General features: G+C 49.6%; 1 protein-coding gene across 1 annotated transcript; it reads left to right on the plus strand.

The window, feature by feature from the left end:
* Nucleotides 1–2,383: 2,383 nt before the first annotated feature.
* Nucleotides 2,384–14,273, plus strand: LOC122386301 (probable citrate synthase 2, mitochondrial). The gene is made up of 6 exons (XM_043375374.1): nucleotides 2,384–2,625; nucleotides 9,517–9,678; nucleotides 10,387–10,584; nucleotides 11,904–12,524; nucleotides 13,027–13,236; nucleotides 13,499–14,273. Exons 1-6 carry the CDS (start codon nucleotides 2,578–2,580, stop codon nucleotides 13,661–13,663), a joined length of 1,404 nt encoding a protein of 467 aa, XP_043231309.1. The 5' UTR covers nucleotides 2,384–2,577; the 3' UTR covers nucleotides 13,664–14,273.
* Nucleotides 14,274–20,067: the final 5,794 nt, after the last annotated feature.

The raw sequence follows: 20,067 nt of genomic DNA on the forward strand, positions 1-20,067 counted from the left end.
CGATATCTCGTTTTTTGGCCAAGTTATAGCGGAAAAATGTTCAAAAATGATGACGTCAAATTTTTTAACTCAATTTTTAGCGATTCTAGACCACGTACGGCAAAACAAAGACCACCATGGAACTCCCCGTTACAAGCTGCATCGAATCGATAACCATTTTATGCAAAAATATCAATTTTGAAATTTGACCTGATTTGACCTGGCCTTGACCTGACCTTGACCTGACCTTCACCAGAACATGATCTTAGCTAACCCCAAAGGCTGCCTGACCCACATAATGGTATTTGGCATATAAAATGGACCATAATACATGCATCACATGATGCTTTCATATTGTGACCCTCAGTGACCTGTTGACATCTGTGACCTGACCTGGTGTCAGTGACCTCAAATAGCAAAAAATGTGTTTGAAAAACATTTCCCCATCGATGATTTTCAATGAAATGCATTTTACTCGATTTTACAACGCATTTCTTGAAATGCCTGTAAACGGTAAAAATTCGACCTTTGACCTGACCTGTGACGTCATCGGTTTGACCTAGGTCAATGAAATTGGGTCACAAGGTAGCTCCCTGATGGCGCTATCCAACACCGTTTGCCGCTTGTCGCTAGGTTGCGTGGTTCTCAAGATCTTAGGGAGGGGCAAATTGCCCCCCCCCCCCAACAGGGCGCGTTGCTCGGCAGAGCCCAACGGGGCGCGGGCTAAAGATTAAGTAATTAGGTATACCTAGGTCATTCGATGCGTCTCGACGAGAGGAATACGATGCCGGTAAAAGTAAGCTCCTGCAATGCTTGACTCAAAAGTTATTGCAGAAAAACTGTTTCAGAAAAAATAGGCTAGTTTGTCAGTTTTTGCCCCCTGCAGGCCAAACCGTTGACGCTAGGTCAAATCTGAGAGAATTAATCAGAAAGGGCGTTAATGGGCTATCAAATGCGCTTTTCCGCGGCGCTGTAGCTCTATTGGTTCCCGAGTTATGCGTTGGCCTCTTGAAAATTGTCGACATGTGACCTGATAATCGGCGAAATTTTCCCTGGTGACCTCTGTTGACCTGACCTTTGACCTGACCAAAAAGTGACCAAAGTGATTTCGTCATTATTTTTGGCGCTCTTTTGGAACGCCGCCTTCTGCGTAGGTATCGCTACGTGGCCCAGGAGCCGAAAGGGTGGGGGCGGGGGTCGTAACCCCCTTCCCCCCGGTTCCATCCCCCGCTCGGTTCGAACGTATGTAGAAAAACAATTGTTAACACGCGCACCGACGGGAGGGCGGATATCCACCCCCTGAGGCTTTTCGCGAATAGCGGGAAAACCGCGGCGGAAATTTGGTACGACTATTTTCTCATCAATTTTACACATGGTGTACAAGTTTCAACCTCCTAACTTTTAAGGTAAGGTCACCAGGTCACATTGAATGACCCAACCTCAAGTCACTTTTTTTGCAACTTTGTCACCGTGCCAGAGCTACAGTAGATGTCGGAGGCCTTTGAAAGTCGCAGGATGTTATAAGGTCATTAGTGGCTACAATTTGTATATCTCGGAATTTTGATATCGGTGACCTAAGGTCATGTCAATTTCTCGACCTCTCCATGATAAGTCAATGGGGGAAAAATCAACTCCCTGTTTTTAGCACTAAAACGGGTCGGAATGGCCCCATATACCATACATGACTTCATATACGATCAAACTTCACTACCTTGAGGTCTGTTTTGCTGTTGGGTAGCTGTAAGGTCATGTGACGTCATCAAAGGTCACCAGCGTTTTTTTTTTTTTGCCAATAACTCCGTACAGGAACAAGATACAGCCGCGCGGATGGTCTCATTGTGTTCAGCTCGTCAAGACGCATCGAATGATTTAGGTACATGATGACCTCGAGGTCACGTGATCTGAGGTCAACCTTTGACTTGACCTTTCGAGGTCAACATATATATCATTCTAAGCGGATTGACGAGATCACGATGATGCCCTTAGATTGTTCCTATCTTGACTAATTCGAAAGTTTTCGAGAAAAACTCTCCATATCTAGCGCCGCCATTTTAACTTTTATGACCCCTGTAACGTCATCGTTGACCTGACCTGAAAATGACCTTAGTGAAAATTGTAGACCTTGTCCGTGCGTATCCCATGCCGTTTACCGCTTGTCGCTATCTTGCTTCGTTCTCGAGATCTCAGGGGGGCGGTCATCCGCCCCCCCCCCCCCGTCGGTACGAAGCTGGCGCAGGCCGCAGACCCCCGTCAGTGAGCGTGTTAAAACCAAAACCAAAGGTTTAATCTATGTTTTTTTAGGACATGCCCAGTTTTTTTTTTGCCTTTTGTTCCTTTCGATGACGCGAACAAATTGCAAACTCTACGTCATCAGATTTATGTTTGTCGCCGCGCCCAATACTTTGCCGCGCCGGCTGCAGCAGAAAACCCCTAAACAGCTGATCGCGGCTGAATGAAAAGTGGCAGCACTATCGCGGTCACGTGACCTGTCCTTTTTCGCTCGAGCCGGCTGGGTGAGCGCCTCGGGAGCCCCGTTGGATTGGTGGCACCGGAGCATTGCCGAGGCCCGTCCTTCCTGTTTTAATAATTTCCACCATCATGGCTCTCAGCAAGATATTCTCTGCACCTCTGCTGTCGAAAGTTCAGGTAAGTGTGAGAACGTGTTGTCCCTGACTGTGTTACAATTGTATTTGATGCGCAAGTTATGTATATTTTGCTGCTTTTCGGCGTATCTGCACTTAGGTGATAAATTTATGACATTTTTGCTTGCAATTTTCTAGATAATGCTCCTTTGTGCTGAATTTTAATTTTGAAAATATATTTATCAAATATGGTTCATTATCATGTATTTCAATGAATCCAACAACTAAAACTTACTTGAGAATGCATTATGCTCATTTAGTTATGCGTTTGCACATTTTTTATGCTTTATATCATGGAATCTGAAAACAGGGTGCCTGGGGCGTTGATCAAGGCTCTTAAAATTGTCATGTGACAGTCAAAATCTTAAAGGCATTTAAAGGGGGTGGATTTATCGGTAATCATGTACTTATATGCCCTTTGGCGCTCTATTTTCAGATTCCACCCATTATAGGTATAGTCTGTCTTAAAAGTACCGTGTAAAGTGACAGTGAATCTATCAAGCCTGACTGAGGAAGGGCCTGCTAAATTTGAGTCACCAAAGCAATTGACATCCTCATCCATTCCCCAGGTCAATTGGTTCGGTGACTTTGAAATTATAGCAGGCTCTTCCTTGGTCAGGCTTGATGGATCCACCATCATTTTGCGCGGTACTTTTAAGACAGACTGTACACATTTTATAATACATTTGAACCTGCTAGTGGCATGCTCATCTTGTTTTTCTTTGTATGTGCATAGACATTGCTTTTTATCAGCTCTGTTGAATTGCAGAAGAAATTGTTACTGTGAATTTTTATTTGGTTTTGGGTATGTTTTATCAGCTCTGTTGAATTGCAGAAGAAATTGTTACTGTGAGTTTTTATTTGGTTTTGGGTATGTTTTATCAGCTCTGTTGAATTGCAGAAGAAATTGTTACTGTGAGTTTTTATTTGGTGTTGGGTATGTTTTATCAGCTCAGTTGAATTGCAGAAGAAATTGTTACTGTGAGTTTTTATTTGGTGTTGGGTACACCAGCAACAAGACTACTTCACAATTCATTTTATTGGGTACCTTTTCAATTCAAAGTTAAAGAAACATCGGCATTTGGTCATCTAGTTATGAACAAGATTTTTGTGTTTTCTTTATTGTCCAATAATGTTAAGTTTCAGTTATTTCAGTCTTTCTGTCATATTGAAAACATATTCATCGAAATGTAAGAACCTGTTAATTTATTCAATATTCAACCACCAGCTGCCATGTAATCTTTTGAGGAAATGACTTATGTGACTCATATCCTTGCCTGAACTAGATTCAGGCACTAAATTTACAAGAATTGTTCAAAGGAAAGCTTGTGGTTCAATGATTTGGCATGCCTATATGACCATTTGTTCAAGCCAGGACTGCCAGGGATTTCTTATCAGGGAGACATCTCTGAGTAGGAAGTAATCCTAAGCCCTCACAGTTTGTGTATCATATATTTTCATGCTTGCTGTTTGTGGTCAGTTTGGTCACATGACTGCTGAATTTATGCACAATGTAGGTACTAGCAGCACTGGTTAATGTTTGCAGTAGTGAGGCCACTTCAGGTCATCAGATTGTGCTAACAAGTCTAAATTAAATTTAGTTGACTAGCTTGTCAGGTGAGCAATGTGACCTTCAAATGGGCTGCCAGATAAGATACTATGCAGCATGACCTCTATTAAGTAAATTGTTGTCTTGAATGACTTTTCTGACCTTGACATGAGGTCACAGGCCCATGTAACTATATTGTATACTTTTTTCGAATTAACAGCAGGTACCTATATCATTTGATGTGGCTGGGCAGTGGGCAAGGCGGTGGCTAAACCAAATATCTTCCACCATTTGAAAGGAGATGTTTATTAAAAACTGGAAGTGGACCCCCTACCTTGGGATCATTGACCTAATATCAGAGGTTGCTGAACAGCGTGAGGCCTGAAAAAAATAGAGATTAGTTGCTGCATGTATAACAGTCAACAAGCGCTTTTTCGCGAAACTTAGATCAAATAGCGGTACAACTTGCAAGAGGACCTGATCCCATTCCACTGTTTGGCTGGGATCATAGGCTGGGAATTGGGATGATGCTAAAAACCTGAAACAATAGGTCCAGCGGGGGTCAGACGTCTGGGAGCAGCGCCGTTCTACCAGCAGCGGCAGTTCCATCGACGCACCGGCTATCGGCTCCGATGACCTCGGATCGACTGTGTACGCCGTGTGTCGACCAGCGGAGAATATGGGCCAAGGCCGCCCCGCGACGATCCACGTCTGGTCCTTTTAGCAGCAGTGATACAGCAGTGCCAGTGTCTCTGGTCACATACAGTGTGAAGTTGTATCTTTAAAGTTGACAAACTTTTTATTGCTGTTCTCTTTGACCTGTCGCGTCAACATTCGTAACTCGCGCTGGCCGGAGGATTTGCCGTCGACAATGCCCGAAAACACAGATATGCACGGAAAACTGCCGTGGTTGAGGTCAATTTGGACAATTACCTTGGCTTTCGTTTTGAGTTTGAGCTCTGATTTGGTGCCTTCTGCTTTCCTCTACAGCATATAGATTAAGATGACTAGGTAGGCAGAAGATGACAAAATTTATAACAGGCTGATACGCTGCCCCTTTTCTGGTAAGGTCGTAACTGACCGACCTTGGGTCAAGTTTTCAAGCTGACCCTTTGAAAAGTTATACTTGATTCCACAATGATCTTGAGAGGTAGGTATGTGAGCCGGTAAAATTTGTGCCATGCATGTTTTGTATGAAAAGTTATTGAAAAGGTGCATTTCCGCAAAAAGGTCAATTTTGACGGTTTTTCTCTCTCTGGACCAGTTGATCTGATGTCAAATCAATGATATTTCCATAGAGAGCTTTAAAGGAGCTACAGAATGCGCTTTCCTCGGTGCTGTAGCTTCATTCGCTATCGAAGCTATGCGCCTTTCAAAAATTGTCGAACTATTCGAAATTTGCCCTTCGATGATCTCTGGTTACCTGACATTTTACCTGACCTGATAAGTGATAAGTGACCGAAATAAGTGGTAAACGATCTTTTAAGACTTTTTTTCAAATGCCGCCTACCAAATATTTATTGCCTGCTCTAAGCTAGAATTATATAGATAAGAACTTTAGAGATAATAAGTTAGATAAGCGTCCTTTGTTTTGAATGACAATGGTCGTTAATAGGTATCACTTAGAAATCAATGTCATATCTAAAATATGTTGTTTGTGACTGTCCGTCGAAGGAAAAGAATAACCCTCGCCGGCACAGGCCATTTTGCGCCCTTCGATGGCACAATGGGGGGATTGGTATGACCCCCCCCCCCCCTCGCGTTTGGCCCCTGATCGAGCTAGAGCTTCGCGGAAAAAACGAGCGTGCTGCCCGTCACGGGAGGAAGCCGATGATACCCAATTTTAAGGTCCTATGTCATCGGTTGACCTTCCAGGCCAGGTCAATGACCCAAAAGTCGGGAAAATCGGGACCTGTTAGAACAGCGTAAGGTGTGGCTGCTATGGTTTTTTCGGGGTGCTGATCACGAATATCGTGTTAGTTTTGATCACAGATGATGTCTCCATGCATTTAGGCCGGGTCAGGTCAGGTGAGGTCAACCAGTAGGGGTCGTGACGGGTATTTTTAGTACGTTTCAACCGCCTCTGACGCTTCGTAACTTGTTACGAAGGCACCAAAACTTCTTCGTAGGTGTTCAAATGGTTGCTAAATTCGAATTCAGCTCCAAAAACTGGCCTAGGAACATGTAAAACTCGAAAAAGTGAACTGAGGTCATCAAAGGTCAGTGACCTGATCTGACCTTCAGGTGACCTTGACATCCACCCTAGTGCATGGGAACAACATCAAATCACATGTTCGAACGTTTGGAACCACGAAAAGATTGCAAACGCGCGACTAATGCGAGCCGACATACGCCGAATCGCGATTCCGGCCAAACATGGTCTCGGAAAGTAGGTCACAGGTCAAAGGTCATTTGGGTCAGGGTCACGAAATTTTCAGGGTAGTTGTAAAATGATCAACGCGAGGGTTCTGAAAGTTTTGTCGCGATCGGCCGCTTTTTACGCGAGTTATTCGCGAAAAACCTTTTGGGGGGGGGGGGTGCATGCCGGCGAGGGATACCGTCATCATTATCCCTTGCCGGCGAGGGATAATGATGACTCCGTTTTTCTGCTCCTGCGATATGAAGGTTAACGATAATGTGCAGGAGTGTTATCCAAGTGTCTGTGTTTATGTTCACCGACATGTGAGGTCCCAAATGATATACACCATCCGAAGGGTGAATGAATTTAAATACACTCTTGGAAGTTCTGTCATTGCCTCAGAGTGCATACTGTTTCATTACAATCCTCTGTTCGTTCAATCATACAATTCTTCCGTTGTACAAGTTGTGCTATGTTAACGACGCAGCCGTTTCCAAATCTCCTGTTTGAACCTGAGCCCCACCTCTCGAGCTCCTCATGATCTAGCTGAGGGCACGTTTCAACTGGATGGATGCTCTGCCATGAGACGTGAGCCGGGTCACATCCGGGGGAGGGGCCACGTGGACGGACTCGGCAGCAGCGTGCCGGGCGTGACGGCGGGTACAGCGGGTCACTGATGGACCCAGGTGGGAGTGTCAATTGGACGCGCTCGTGACTCCGACAGGTTATGGAACATCTTATGAGCGGACGTCGGATCTGTTAGTTAGAAATAAGATCAAGCTCTGTGAAAGGTATTTAATATATTGTTGTGTATGGTATGTAGGTGGTGGCTCGGAGTAGGCTCCGGCAACCAATGCGCGTTGTGTTTGTTGTTCACAAACGAGAGCCTGCGAAACGCCAGCAAGTAGCTTTCATACATGGCAGAACCACCGGAATACTGATAAAAAACTGACATCAAATGGCGCTCTGCTTTCGTAAATTAATTTTTGCTGAACATTCTGATTCGTAGGTATACCGTCTGCCGGTTTAGCGGTGTAAACACGTGTCGTTACGCGGTACCGGTGTCGGCTCCCGCCCGCGGTGGTGCGGCTCCGACATCCCGGCCCGCCTCTGACGGCCGATAACCGTCCAAGGTCAGAGGCGGCGGGCCCGCCTCGGCCGCCGCAGGCTTGTTGTGGCACATTCAAAACGTGCACAGCGGGGCATATACGGGTGAATTGTACTGGGGTGTATCTTTACTTCAGCGTTTTGTGCTATAATGGGTGTCATTTGTTCACTGTATGGCCCTATTATGTCGCTAATCGTGTATTGATGAAAAACAAACATTGGCATGCTCCAGGCCACGGCTATAGCTCCAGGCATTATTTTCACCCGTTTGTTCATTCGAAATTGTGTTTTCGCAATGATTTATAATTAAACTTTAAGTCTACTCATGGGATGCGGCCGCTCCTATCCGGAGCTGTCCGAGGTCGCCCGTTTCCAATTACCATAGCTGATCCATCGGTCCCCTCCCTGTTACCGAGCTCGCCGCCAGTCCGCAGCGTTTGCCGGCGCTGCTGTTAGCAGTTAGCAGCGTTTGCCGGCGCTGCTGTTGGCAGTTAGCAGCGTTTGCCGGCGTCTCCGGGCGCTGCGGCCGGTGAGCGGGAGAGGAGCGGGAGTCCGTGTCAGCAGTCCGTGTCTGGACGGGCCGGCACCTGCGGACTGAGACCGACTCCGCTGGGAAGCCGACAAACCGGCCGGCGAGCTGACGACGGGGCTGGTACTCCGCCGGGGAGGGGAGGGGGCGGCTGGGTGGTCCGCCCGGCCAGGTGGCTCAGGCTTTCGCCGGCTGACGACCAAAGGTCTCGGCTTTAGTAGTTAGTTTAATTCTTTTCATCTCGCTTCAATCAACTGCGATCCAGAGGTTCTGACAGTTTCGTGTTGTCGGTGGAGATATTGAGAAGACTTATATTCATCCACATTTATCCAATGTGGTTTCATTATTTTGGTCAGAATTTATTCATAGTTTGTGGTGGAGAAACTGAATTCGGAAGGCTAGAAGCCGCTGGCTTACGTTATAATTTATATCTGGTAATTTCTAGAAGTGCAAGATTGGAGAGTATGAATGCTGATATGTAACGGTCAATCCCTAATACCTAATTGTTAATGATTCGTGGACATGACTCACACATTTTACAGACGTGCACCATCGTTGCCGTTTCCGGCGTCTGAAGATGATATGGACGTTAATGCATTTACGACTCGTGGTTCGATGGGTTTGGTACCCAGTCGCCTATCTGACCTAAATTGAGTTACGATAAGCACCGCGATTGTTTATCATGGCACTGTGCAACTGCAGTCTGTATTAGCAGACATCTCATTTGAGATAGGTAAATGGCGTCTGCTGGTGATGAAATCCGTATTATTAGTCACCAATGTCGGGTGAAGGACCTGTGTGCACAGCCATACCTGACCTGTGTGCTCATAGTGGTGGTTCAATTACTTCTAAAATTGGCTGACTGATTTCGGAGAGATATCCGACTTGGTGAATTGTAAAATATCAAACCATTGTCAAGTGGCCTGTGGCATGATTTGCATCGCATCCTCCGTCACATTGTAGGCTATACTTTCTTGCGTCGACAGGAGCTTGCTGCACGGGCTCCACAATTCATACACAATCCATGTGACCTTCCCCATCTAGCCTACCCGCGCCGATGACCACTGTAGTCCAGGCGCCCAAACACCCCAAATAATCATCATCATCACCAAACCTACTCTGACCTGCTCCTTCCATCTTTCCCCAAGCTCGCCAGTGACCGTTTTGATGATCGTATCTTCAATGACCTTTTCACAAGTGACTACCATCGCTACTCTTACCATCACTGGCTTGATTATTGATATCTGACTACCATCGCTATCCTCCCCCCCATCGCCGCCACCCTTCCCATCCTACAACTGCCGCTATGGTTCTCCCACCGCTGACCGCCGCTGTGTCTCCGCTCCGGCAGCATGTGGCACCCGTCTCTGTGTGCTCGCGGCTCATGTCGTCCGGACCGGACTCGGAGCTGCGCGCCGCCCTCGCCGCCAAAATCCCCGCCATGCAGAACGAAGTCAAGGAGTTCCGCAAGCAGTACGGCGCCACCAAGGTCGGCGAGATCACAGTCGACATGGTGAGTCCGATGCCGTTGTGTGATTGCAGCTGAGACAGTGCTCGACTTTCTATTGTGATATTTGCCAATTATTTGCCTAAGGCACGGTGCATTTAAACTTGAATAGGGATACCAGCAAAGTGCTCGGCTTAAGTTACTGTGCTCATTAAGTCATGAAGCCGTTTACTGTAATCATCCACTTTACACGTATGTGAGATGCGACGACAGATGTACTCTGCTAAACGCTGAGGGGCCCCTTGACTGTCACGCTCGACATGGGTCTGAAAGGTTCCAGGATTTGGACTGTTTATTCGTGGTAAGTTTTTGCCAGTGGTCGCGAGGCTGTCAGGCTGTTTGTCAAGCGTAGCAACTTCTCTCGGCCGGGCTGGAATGTTTATCCATACAGTGTCTTGTTGCTGACTCTATGTTTTTTTGTGCTCCTCGAAACCCAATCGTGAAATCCGCCATGGATATTGAGAGCTTTTGAATGCATGACGTTGAAAGATTTCAGTGTGTTGTTATCACTGCAAACAAGCGCTTTTATAATTGATGAGTTTGAATGTTCTCTCTGAATTACGTAAGAGTCTCACAGATTCACTGTATGGAGCCACGCTTTTCTATTCCATCTTTATCACTCCGTACTATATGTCCCTCGCAGTTCGCCCTCGCCCTGTCCACCCACCCCTCTCCCAGACCGCCCTCCGCTGACCGTCCCGTCTCTCTGGTCAGATGTACGGCGGTATGCGCGGCATGAAGGGCCTGGTGACGGAGACGTCCGTGCTGGACCCCGAGGAGGGCATCCGGTTCCGCGGCTACAGCATCCCCGAGTGTCAGAAGCTGCTGCCACGCGCCGCCGGCGGCGAGGAGCCGCTGCCCGAGGGCCTCTTCTGGCTCCTCCTCACCGGCGAGGTGCCCACCGAGGCGCAGGTGCGTGTGTGTGGGGGGGGGGGACAGGTGTGACTGTCGGGGCGGGGTAATTTACGGGTGAAATGGCTGGGTGAGAAGGTGTTGTGTATGTGTATTGGGGGAGAGATATGGATTTTCTGGGGCGTAGGCTGGTACAAGGGCTCAATCGTGGATATGATATGTCGATATGATATGATATGTATTCTCGGTGATCCACACATACATCGTGGTTTTTCATACACCGCGTCGGTATAAAACACACTAAAAGATCCTCAATAGGTACAGATAAAAGCAATGGGTTAAAAGAAAAGCGAGCAAGACAAGCAGTTAAAAACTTACACGCACACATACATCACTCCCACGCAGCCGATGACGTCACTCACAGTCTATCAGATGGTTTTTGAGCACGCGCTTAAAGCCGCCGGCACCCGTCTCCCGCACTGCCCGCGGTAACTCATTGTACAGTGCAGGAGCAGAGTAGGCAAACATACGCTTCCCCAACTCGGTTCTGATTGATCTCGGTCTATATTGCCCTGCGCGACGCGTGTTGTGACAGTGTTCGTGCACGCTGATGTTTTCCGCCAACGAGAGTGGTTCACCACATGTGATCACTGTACGGAATGCTGTGATGGTGCTATATTGGTAAAGCGAAGTGGCCCGTAGCCACTCCAGCGAGCGAACTGCATCACTAACGTGGTCACGCTTGGATCGGCCTGTGACTGTTCTTGCACAGAAGTTTATGATCTTCTGGATGCGATCACGAACTTCTGAAGATGCATTTCCGTATACTGCCAGGCAGTAGCGGACTCGCGACATGACCAGAGCATTGACCAACATCACCATGACGTCACGAGGTAGCCAATGGCGGGCAGCTGACAGACCCAAGAGTACGCCCGTGCATGTTCCGGTCACCTGGTCTAAGTGCGGACGGAAGGTCATGTGGCGGTCCATCGTCAGCCCCAGATTACGCACCTTTGACGTTTCAGTGATCGTTTCGCCACCAAAATTTATTTGGATGGGCGGGAGGCCCTGTAGCAGCTGCTTTGTTCCGAATGTCACCAACTGCGTTTTTGCCGCATTAATTTTCATTTTCCGACTTGCAAACCATTTGCGAACTGTGACCAAAGTTGCCTCGAGTCGACTAATGAGTTGTGGCAAGTCCTCCTTTTTTCCACAAACGGCGATCTGGCTATCATCAGCGTACTGGACTCGGCAGTGGAAAGCTGCCTGTTGCTGTTGCGTACATGTCGATGTGAGCATTGAACATTGGCACTGAACAGCTGACATCACCGACACTTTAACAGGCGCCTGACACGTGACTCGTCCTTTCTCCCCCTCAGGTGAAGTCTGTGTCGAAGGAGTGGGCCGACCGGGCCGACCTGCCGTCGCACGTGGTCACCATGCTCAACAACTTCCCGGCCAACCTGCACCCCATGTCGCAGTTCTCGGCCGCCATCACGGCGCTCAACTCGGAGTCGACGTTCGCGCGCGCCTACTCGGAGGGCGTGCACAAGAGCAAGTACTGGGAGTACTGCTACGACGACGCCATGGCGCTGATCGCCAAGCTGCCCACCGTGGCGGCCACCATCTACCGCAACCTGTACCGCGACGGCAGCGGCATCGGCGCCATCAACCCGGACCTCGACTGGTCGGCCAACTTCTGCCGCATGCTCGGCTACGAGGACGCCCAGTTCACGGAGCTGATGCGGCTCTACCTGACCATCCACAGCGACCACGAGGGCGGCAACGTGTCGGCGCACGCCACGCACCTGGTGGGCTCTGCCCTCAGCGACCCCTACCTGTCGTTCGCCGCCGGCATGAACGGCCTGGCGGGCCCGCTGCACGGCCTGGCCAACCAGGAGGTGCTGGTGTGGGTGACCCGGCTGCGCCAGGAGCTCGGCGGAGACGTCACCAAGGAGCAGCTCAAGGAGTTCATCTTCAAGACGCTCAAGTCCGGACAGGTGCGTGGGGTTACGGGAGGGGTGGCGGGGCGGACTAGGGCTGTCCTAGCAGCTGCTGGGGCGGGGTGTGGGATGCTGTGGTTACTCCGGCGTTAGATGGCGCTAGATATGCTCATTGCTAAGCAGTCGCTGTGATTCTTTAGAAGGCAGAGACGTGCCAAGCCGTTTGTGGTCAGAAAATCGATGCCTTTTGTTTAAATGGTTACATGCGCCTTTAGTTCTATCCACACATGTAGGAGAGGCTTCATACCACCGGTATCTTATCATTTCACAGCTACTGTGACTTAAATATCTTGCTAGACAGACGCTCGGTGCTCATCTGATTCTTGTTTTTGTGCCAGCATCCACCGTGCTCTTGGGAGGCCTAGCAGGTTTTAACACCGTGCTCGTTTTTTAAGAGGAATTTCCCGAATTTCTGACAGTATTTCTGTTCATTGCTGGCGCTCGCACTCGTCTTCCTCCGTCCGTTTCGCTTCTAACCCCTGTCTTTGATTCCCCACAGGTCGTGCCCGGCTACGGCCACGCCGTACTGCGCAAGACCGACCCGCGCTACACGTGCCAGCGCGAGTTCGCGCTGAAGCACCTGCCGGACGACCCTCTGTTCAAGCTGGTCGGCCAGCTGTACGAGGTGGTGCCGCCCATCCTCATGGACACCGGCAAGGTCAAGAACCCGTGGCCCAACGTGGACGCCCACTCTGGCGTTCTGCTTCAGGTGAGTGGCGCCGCCACGCGGCCCAAACGGGAAACGGTGCCCGAATTGTTCTCTCGGGGGCAGGAGTCAGATACCCCTTTTGACGATGTTGTTCGGTCATGTTCGAAATGTTATTTTATACTTTTGAACAGATGAATAATGAAAAATATAACTTTATTTTCCAACTGTAATGACCCGAGGAGTTGCACATGTTCGTCATTTGGTGCTCATTCTTTGTATTCTCCTTACTGACCAGTGACCATCCCTCTGTCCGCCCTCGCAGTACTACAAGATGACGGAGATGTCTTACTACACGGTGCTGTTTGGCGTGTCCCGAGCACTCGGCGTCATGGCCTCGCTGGTGTGGGACCGCGCGCTCGGCCTGCCCCTGGAGCGGCCCAAGTCCATGTCCACCGAGGGCCTCAAGAAGCTGGTAGGCGCTGCGTAACGGGCCCTGCTGCCTGCGAGTGAGTGTGCGCGCGAGCAGCTCGAACGGTAGCGCTAGCAGTCCGGCGGCGCGCCGCCGATAGCAGCGGACGATCAATGCGGGGGCGGCGGTGGGCCGCCGCGCCGCGCCCAGTGTGTGCAGTCGCCCTCCGCTCGGCTGGTGCGGCCCTGGCGTGCCGCCGGCGCCCTTGTTGGTGTTTGGGGGCGCCCGGCCGGCCGGTGGGGCCGCGCGCTGTGCTATCTTAGTTCCTCCTTTGAACACGATCAGCCGAGTACAAAATTTCCATAATTTATGGCGGCGCCGGCCGGACGGCAGTCGGTGGAGGACGAGGGCCGCGGCCCGCGCGCGCTGCCGGCAGCGGGCTGCGCGGCCCCGGGTCTGGCCCCGTGGGTCGGTCCGGGGCCGCCGGACGGACGGGACGGCGGGAGGGGGCCGGCTGAGCTGTGGGTCCGAGCTTTTCCGTTCGAAATCCCTGACAGGCGGTGTAGGTTCTTGACGATTCGGTTTGTCGGTGATCAGTTGTGGCGGTGAATGACTGTCCCCTGGACTAACAGATTGATTTTAGATGTACATGTACATGGCCAATGTCAATAAATGGGAGCGAGATGGACTTTGCGGATTTGTTTACCCCAAATCGCTGCAATCACGGGCGAAAAGGAACGCTGATAAATGAGGACTGCTATAGTTTCATTTGCGCTTTCGCCTACGCTCTCGGCTCGCTGCTGATATTGCTTACTGCTTACTGCTCATCAGCCTTGAGAGGCGAGATGTAGAGGATTCCTCATGGCTCCGAGTGGAAGATCAAATATCTTTTTCAAAGGGTTTTCTGTAAGAAAACAAAGCTGAAGGACCGGGGAGGGCCCGTATTATTTGACAGAAATGTCTTCTCTCTGCGAGGGATACCCTGTTACTGATGCGTTACAATGTCGCGGCATTTTGTGCTGTGGACAGGCTCCTTTGTGACGCCATAGGTCGGCCACCTGACCTGACCTGATTCTCTCCAGTGTTACATACGTGATAGACGTGTGCTGGACTCGTTATGTTGGTGTCTCATTCGAAGGTTGAAAATGAACTCGGGAGTGAAAATGAGCCTAGCCGACCCGTTCACCTATTTTGCTTTTTCATTTTATTATTTTAACATTTAGCCCAACCTATCACTAAGTCAACACCCGCGGGTCAGCGCTTCGCTGTCTTTGAAAGTCATCAGTGTTCTGCCACCGATTCAATTTGCATGTCTTTAACACGTCCCGTTAACTCCCTATCAGCTATCTGTCAGTCTAACTGGCCCAAGTGGTTCCGGTCGTGTCACTCACATTAGCGCCTGCCGACCTGTGGCGTTCTGGCCATGTCAGCCCGTCTTATCAATCACATATCACACCTAGTAGAAAAGTATGTAAGGCGTAAGAAAGTAAGAAAGGCAATTTTTATTTATACATACTTTTCTACTTATGATGATGCTCAAAGATGCCATTGCTCGCCTACAACACATATCACACCTCTAAAGTGCCGACCGTCCTGCTGACAGCCGACCGTTCTCCTCTGACAGCTCCCCTCAACCGTCCGCTGACAGCTAGACGACTGCGGATTCCCGGCCCAGGGCCCTGTTTCAGCGTATTGACGCTACCTGACGCTACCGGTATGGGCGCTCGTTTTCCATGGAAACGCAGGGTGTTTCACTAAAAGTGTCAAAAAGTAAAAGGCCCTAATGCACATAATAACAATGTTTTCTATGGACATTTGCACATCAATTCATCCGCGATTGTTGGACATTTGAATATATAAAAATGATATCACCGTCACTCAAACCTATTCCACATATCCGCCCCTTCTTTTGATGCACCGTTTCGGCACGTGTCCGGAGGTGCCTCACAGCCCGTTTTCATCTTCAGCGTCCATACTGTCGGCAAAGCCTTGCATTGTGCTCTTCAGCTCCCAAAGTGATGCGACTTGAGTCTTCCTCAGCTCTGCGAGAGCTACTGACCAAAACCAGAAGGCTAGCGGTGACAGATCGGGGCCTCGCGCTGGCCAGGGGCGGGCGGTGAGGCAGCTGATTATTCGGCTCGGGAACGGAACTTCTGGTCCAGCCTGTTCTTGGTGGCTACAGCCGTTACAGTGGTTGTTTTTGATAACTTGTAAGGGCTTGGCTATTTCTGATGCTGAAATAAGCTTCTTATCTTAAAAGGCCCTAAAAAAGACCCTGACCTTTTCAACGATTCCCGCCGAGAGGTGGGGGCGACCCGCTTTTTTTGGACTGGAACCGGCATCAAAGGAACCCTTTTAAACCTCTCAAGAAGCCCTTTGAAACTTTTATAATCTGGGTCGTAGCGAGGTGAGAGAGTGAAACGTTTCCTGAAAAGTCGGCGTACGGTTTCAATGTTTCTGATAGCACCAAATGTAAGTGTAATCCACCGCTCCTGTTGCGATGTAAATAACCTGTTCTTGTTCTGTATAAGGGAAAAAACGACAAGTAACTTTGGCCTCCTGCCCTCGCTCCATATGAGTGTAAAATATATCTTAAGTGGCCAAAGCATAAATGTCCAAAAATTTGCAACAAAGCCACGTGCGCAACCACGTGCTTTGCGTATTTTATATATCTTTAATAAGCATTTACTTTTTGACACTTTTAGTGAAACACCCTGGAATTGCCAATTTTTGCCAACGTTTCCATAAAATGTTTCCTTTGATGAAGCTGGGTAGGTAAATGATAAGATTTTAGAGCCAAATACGATATTTAACACAATTGTGTTTCATATCATGTTCGTATGGACAAAGCCTACACACTTTGCCTTCATGACGAAGCATTTTCTCATGATCGTTGCCAGGTACTTATAACGCCTCTTCCTGTTTATTTTGGAGGACTTTTAGTTTACTCAACGTCATACAATTACACAGAATACATGACAACAAGAGCGAGATTACTGACCATCAGACAGGTCGAGGTCAGGCTCAGGTGCACAGAGATTTTGTGGTCGCCTTTCCCGTCCTCCGTAACAAATTGACAGAGACATCGTTCTGCTGAAATCCGTCTGTAAAAATGTGCCACAACGCGTGGCTCAGTGTATCCGCAATCCAGTCGGTCAAACGTAATGTGACACGTGTATCACGGTGCCTTTATTAACTATGGAGCTGCAATATTAAGTACATGACCTCCACCTAAGGGAAGGACAAATATTGTTTAATGCTAGCGTATTCAAAAGGCCTTCACGATCATTCATCCCGTGTCCGTTGACGATTTTGTGTCTGGAGCATGATTGAACGCACCGTCAGATATTTATGTGTATGTATTCACACAACTCTAATATTTACACAGGTATCCTTATTTGTATTGCTGGCACAGCATCTGATTGCGTGTCAGGTCAATCAGAGGCGCACCCAGGCACGCTCAATGTGCGGAGCTTCCCAAAGAGGCGTCGTTAGGAGTGTGATGGTGAGGGTGACAGTGGCGGTGACGTCGGGGGCAGTGGAGGTCCCTGCACGGGTGACCCTGAGGCGGCCGCCCGGTCAGATTGTTTTATAGATGGAAATGTATGAGCTCCATGCGTGTAATGCATGGACAGTGTACAATCTTTGTCCCGGGTGGGAAATATGTTTTCGGCCTTCTTCATGAACGTTTCATTGACGAAGTTTGCGGCCTCGTCCATATGAATGGAGTCATATAGACGTCGTCCATTTTTTACGAAAGAAATGTGACACATATATCCAGTTTTATACAGGGTGTCCCAAAAATAATGTCACACTTTTCCAGCAGGGATGCGGAGCCGTGGAAATTTCAGACGGCTCCGGCTCCGGCTCTGGAGAAAAAAAAAATCGGCTCCGGCTCCGGCTCCGGGTGAAATGCCATGGCGGCTCCGGCTCCGGCTCCGGCTCTAATACTCCCCTATCCCCTATGCAATTAAGTACGGGTGGAAGAAAAAAGACTATGGGATTGGTGTACGTTGCTTCTGTATTTGCATAGCAAGGCGATTTTCATATTTTCAATACGGCATGTTTTACTGCCTTGAACTGTCAAACCGAACTAGGTCAATAATTTTTTCCTCTTCAAAAAAGGAGCCGGAGTCGCCCGCTTTTTTGACGGCTCCGGCTCCGGGCAAAATATGCCGGCTCCGGCGGCTCCGGCTCCGGCTCCGCACCCCTGCTTTCCAGCGTCAATTACATGAAAATAACAAACACGAGAGGCGCGCTTTTCTTACATATGTATCCCACCTTCTCCCTGATACGGGCAAGCATACGGTCCGGGACATCAGACGTCAACATGTCCAGCTTCTGTGGACTGATCTTGGACCAGACAGATCGAACGTTCCTGGTCAGCGTGCCTTCAGATTATCCTGGTGCCATTTTGTTCACCTCTTACCGGACGATCGCACTAGGATTTTCAATCGGCGACAGGTCGGAACTATTTCTCGGTCATTTGTCATTCTCCCAGAATGCTGGGAGGCTCGCTCTGCACCAGTCCTTCGTCATCCTAGCTCGATGAGCCGGGACGCCGACTTGTTGAAAGGTGGCCCTGGACAGTGGACATGTTCAGCAGAAGTTTTTTGCTGGAGACGTGGCTTGGTGAATGGTGGGCTTCAGCTTTACAGACATCCACCGGTACCGATGGATTGTCGACTTGGAGACTGGATGACTGTTGGCTATCAGCCTCCTTGCCAGATACCTTGTTGATAAGCCCGTCTTTAGCTCCGCACTTCGCGATGACGATCTGCGCTACCCGGCTGGCGTAAGTCTTCCTGCCGCTACCCAGCTTGTTCTCAGGCGTCTATCCGCTTCTGTCGCGTGACAACCAGCGCCAAGTTGTGCGGCAACTCATGCCCATTGCCTTGGCGACCTGGCCGTGGGTCATGCCGCCGGCAACCACGCCGACTGCCCCGCTGCAAGACAATTTGCCCTGCAAATTTGCCATCCTGGACACCTGGTCCGCGCACGCTGGATACTGCCCCGGAAATGACCTCCGTAGCGTACACCCCTTGACCGGTCAGGGTCACAAAAATTTGAAGGTCACGTGACTAGAATGTAGCCAATATGGTCTGGGAGCCAGTACCTACCGGCGAAATAATATTGATATTGCGCCGCAGAAGGCAAAATAAAGGCAGTGGGAGGGTGTGACATTAACCCTCGCCGGCCGAGGGGGGGGGGGCGGGTGCCGCCCCCCCCCCATAGGGTTTTTTCGCGATAGCTCCGAACACGCTGGCGATAGAGAGCTGAAACTTGGCATACCTGACCTTTGATCCAAGCCGGATCTTTTGACACCAACCGCATTTTTGGGTCAGGTCAGGTCACTGACCTATGACGTCATAAGTGAACCTCTGCACGGTCTTCAGATGTCGCAACTTCGCAACGCCCTCACTGCCAGAGGAGATGTCACAGGGAAATGAAACTTGCAGGATCTAGTATCCATTATGAGTTCCACAACTTGTATATCTCGGATTTTTCCTAAAGGTCATATGAGGTCAGGTCATTTTCGTGACCTCACCATTATAAGTCAATGGGGAAAAATAAAAACTGCTATTCTGGCGCCGGGAACGATCTCCAACTATCTCAAGCACACATAATCGTGATTTGATGCACTCCTTGCAAGGTTAGATGTGTCACTTTTGCAATGTTGACCTTGCGTGACGTCATTTATGACGTCATCAAGGTCATATTAGTTTTTCGTCAATAACTCTTGATCAAATTGAGCTAGCGAGTCGGGAAAGCCACCAATGGACTCAGGAAGACCTGCCGAATCGAATGATATGCGACATGACCTCTTTCGACCAACTTCGTGACCTGGGGGTGCTGACCTGACCTTGACCTGAGGTCAACACCCCAAGTTGACCTGACCCGGACAAAAAGTATATCATTCGACGCGCCTGAGCGAGACGAACACGATGCTGCCTAAATCGGCGCTCTGCGGCCGTTTTTTGCGAAGTTATTCACCAAAACCTGAACCGTACCTTTTTTTTATTTTTTTTTTTTTAAATACGATAGCCCACAGTGTTATCGTTGCTTCCCCTTTAGAAATATTCCCGAATATCCCTTGATCGACCAGTTCCTTCTCCCCTTTTTGACCCACCATGAATCGCCTTAGGTACCCCTGACAAGGCACTTCCCACACCCATCCCTCGGTCTATCCCCACCGCTTCCCCTTCGCCCTGTCCCACCCCTTCCCCAATCCCCGAGCCACCCATTGAAAGCCCCGGCCTAACTCCCCTGCTGCTGGCGCCACCTTTTGTGGGCGGGGAGCCTGTCGGACTCCCCCGGTGCCCGTCAGGTGGCAGAGCTGGGCTCCGGACGCTCACCGTGCTCTCCTCTCTCCGACTCTCCGCCTCCCTAGGCAGGGGCGGCTCCAGGTCACCGGCCAGAGGAGACGGAATCACGGCAGGCCGATCGCCGACGGGCAGCGAGCCGTCACCCGCCACGGTCGG

The sequence above is a fragment of the Amphibalanus amphitrite genome, unplaced genomic scaffold (assembly GCF_019059575.1).
Source record: "Amphibalanus amphitrite isolate SeventyFive unplaced genomic scaffold, NRLGWU_Aamphi_draft 000246F_arrow, whole genome shotgun sequence".
In the NCBI taxonomy this organism is placed as follows: domain Eukaryota; kingdom Metazoa; phylum Arthropoda; class Thecostraca; order Balanomorpha; family Balanidae; genus Amphibalanus; species Amphibalanus amphitrite.